Raw genomic sequence first — 3,061 nt, 5'->3', positions numbered from 1 at the left:
CCAGCCTCCTCAGGGTTGCTCTGACATTGCCATCAGAGCCTGCAGAGCCAGAGCTGCCCCTGGGCAGTGCCTGAGCTGGGAGGGCTCTGCAGGGCAGAGCTGAGCCCCCAGGGCTGGGCTGGGCTCTGGCAGCACTGGCAGGGCCCAGCCCTGGGCACAGGGAAGCAGCTGCTGGCAGGGACAGCTCCAGGCAGCAGAGCCCTGGGCAGGCAGTGGGGGGAAAGTGCCCCCAGCCTCTGCTGGGATATTTAAATTCTTTTCCAAGCCAAACTATTTTATGATTACTTTTTTTACAGATCCCCATGCCAAGGCTCTGTAAATGTCCAACAGCAGCTGCATCAGGCACTTCCTCCTGCTGGCATTGGCAGACACGCGGCAGCTGCAGCTCCTGCACTTCTGCCTCTTGCTGGGCATCTCCCTGGCTGCCCTCCTGGGCAACGGCCTCATCATCAGCGCCGTAGCCTGCGGCCACCACCTGCACACGCCCATGTTCTTCTTCCTGCTCAACCTGGCCCTCGCTGACCTGGGCTCCATCTGCACCACTGTCCCCAAAGCCATGCACAATTCCCTCTGGGACACCAGCAACATCTCCTACACTGGATGTGCTGCTCAGCTCTTTTACTTTCTTTTCTTTATCTCAGCAGAGTTTTCCCTCCTGACCATCATGTGCTACGACCGCTACGTGTCCATCTGCAAACCCCTGCACTACGGGACCCTCCTGGGCAGCAGAGCTTGTGCCCACATGGCAGCAGCTGCCTGGGCCAGTGGCTTCCTCTTTTCACTGCTGCACACGGCCAATACATTTTCCCTGCCCCTGTGCCATGGCAATGCCCTGGGCCAGTTCTTCTGTGAAATCCCCCAGATCCTCAAGCTCTCCTGCTCCAAATCCTACCTCAGAGAGCTTGGGCTCATTGCTCTTAGTGCTTTTTTAGGACTTGGCTGTTTTGTGTTCATTGTTTTCTCCTATGGGCAGATCTTCAGGGCTGTGCTGAGGATCCCCTCTGAGCAGGGACGGCACAAAGCCTTTTCCACCTGCCTCCCTCACCTTGCTGTGGTCTCTCTGTTCATCAGCACTGGCACATTTGTTTACCTGAAGCCCTTATCCATGTCCTCCCCATCCCTGGATCTGTCAGTGTCAGTTCTATACTCAGTGGTGCCTCCAGCCCTGAACCCCCTCATCTACAGCCTGAGGAACCAGGAGCTCAAGGCTGCAGTGTGGAGAGTGATGACTGGATGGTTTCAGAAACATTAAACTGCTGTCAAATTTATGCCAATCATTTGTAACAAATGGAATCTTTGATACTTCTTGTTGGTTTGTTCATGGGGTTTTTTCTTTTCTTTTACTTTTTCCATATTGTCCACAAATAATGTCATTGTTTGTGCCATTTCTCATATTGTTTCTCTCCACCTTCCCTGTGGCCACACACTGTGTCAATGAGGGGCTGCACTCTCAGTGTATTTAAAGGAACTAAAGGATCTCCCAGCAGAGTTTTCTGCAGAGATGCCCTTTTGTTGCCTTCTCTGGAGCTGCAGCAGCAATGTCTGTGTGCAGAGCTGGGGCAGATCAGTGCTGGCCCAGCAGCTGTGTCCAGCAGCAGCAGCAGCAGCAGCACTTGGTGTTGCCAGTGCTGCTGCCATGGCCCTGCCCCGCTGCCCTGGTGGCCCTGGTGTTGCTGCAGGGCCTGAGTGCTCTCGGGGCCGGGCACAGCCCTGAGGGTGGCAGTGCTGGGGCTGCAGCAGGGACAGGCCATGGGCACTGCTGGGGCAGCGCTGACGCCTCAGGCCAGGCCCTGGGGGCTCCAGGCTCCTTGCCCAGGCTCTCTCAAGAACACGGCCAGGCCAATGCTCAGCACAGAAACCCCCGTCAGCAGCCCCAGGCTGGCCGTGGGCAGGCTGGGGGCAAACAGCATGGCTGGGGCTCTGCAAGGGCCCTGGGGCAGACGGGAAGGAGCAGCAGAGCAGGGGCTGATCCATGCCCAGTGCGCTGCACAGCCCAGGGCAGCGTCCCAGAGCGTCCTCATGCAGCTGCCAACAACATCCCCCCTCTGCAGCCCTGGCCTCTCCCCCAGCTCACACAGGTGCCCCATCCTTGCAGGCACAGACACGGCAGCACTGCCTCAGCAGCCCCTGTTTGCATTGCACACAGCAGGGCCAGCACCCCCATGCTGTTGCTGTGGGGACATGAACCTGAGGGAGCACAAATGCCATCAGCCCCTGGGGCCAGCCAGGCCTGCGGGACACCAGGGAAACCACTCAGCTTTGTCCTGGCCTCTGCACTCAGCCAGAAAGTTTGTTCCCATCAGCTGGGAGTTTCCTGTGCCACTGCAGACGCTGTTGCTCAGAGCCAGGGCTGCCTGGCAGCCACCCCCAAACTGCCCTGAGCATTTCCTCTGCTTCACCTTTGCTTTCTTTACTCTTTCTCTGCTACAAATTTCTTCCTCTTGCCCTCCCCAGGTGGCCCAGATATGGACACAGCACTCGAGGTGCTGCCCAAGCAGTGCCCCTGAGCAGAGTAGAAGAATCCCTGCCCTGCTCCTGCTGGCCACACCATTCCTGATCCAGGCCAGGAGCCATTGGCCTTCTTGGCCACCTGGGCACACTGCTGCCTCATGTCCAGCCTGCTGTCCATCAGTCCCTGCAGGTCCCTTTCTGCCTGGCTGCTCTCCAGCCACTCTGTCCCCAGCCTGTAGCACTGGGGCCAAATATCAGGGCCTGGCACTTGGATTTGTTAAACTTCACCTTGTTGGATTCATCCCCTGGATCTAGCCTGTCCAAGTCACTGTGCAGAGCCCTCCGACCCTCCAGCAGATCAACACTCACATCCAGCTTGGTGTCATCTGCAAAGATGTCCTTGATTCCAAGGGGCCCCTCAGTGTCACAATGGCCTCTTGGTTACACCAGGCCCTGCACTGTCACACTGGTCTCCTTGGTTCCATGAGGCCTCAAACTGTGACAATGGACTCCTTGGTTCCATGGGGCCCCAGGGTGTCACAATGGCCCCATGGCCACATGAGGTCCCACACTGTCACCATGGTCTCTGTGGTTCCACAAGTCCCTTCAG

At 57.7% G+C, this 3,061-nt stretch overlaps 1 protein-coding gene across 1 annotated transcript; it reads left to right on the top strand.

Moving 5' to 3' along the window:
- The first annotated feature begins 319 nt into the window (after positions 1-319).
- On the top strand, positions 320-1,252 carry LOC143692709 (olfactory receptor 14A16-like). The gene has a single exon (XM_077172951.1). The coding sequence runs from the start codon at positions 320-322 to the stop codon at positions 1,250-1,252; it is 933 nt and encodes a 310-aa protein (XP_077029066.1).
- Positions 1,253-3,061: the final 1,809 nt, after the last annotated feature.

This window comes from Agelaius phoeniceus, assembly GCF_051311805.1.
Source record: "Agelaius phoeniceus isolate bAgePho1 chromosome W unlocalized genomic scaffold, bAgePho1.hap1 SUPER_W_unloc_2, whole genome shotgun sequence".
NCBI classification, from domain to species: Eukaryota; Metazoa; Chordata; class Aves; order Passeriformes; family Icteridae; genus Agelaius; species Agelaius phoeniceus.
The sequence above is the reverse complement of the archived record's forward strand: the minus strand, read 5'-3'. Positions and strand labels throughout refer to the sequence as shown.

Bases quoted from the DNA above. Each gene is read 5' to 3' on its own strand.
- LOC143692709 (XM_077172951.1), top strand. From the start codon at position 320: ATGTCCAACAGCAGCTGCATCAGGCACTTCCTCCTGCTGGCATTGGCA.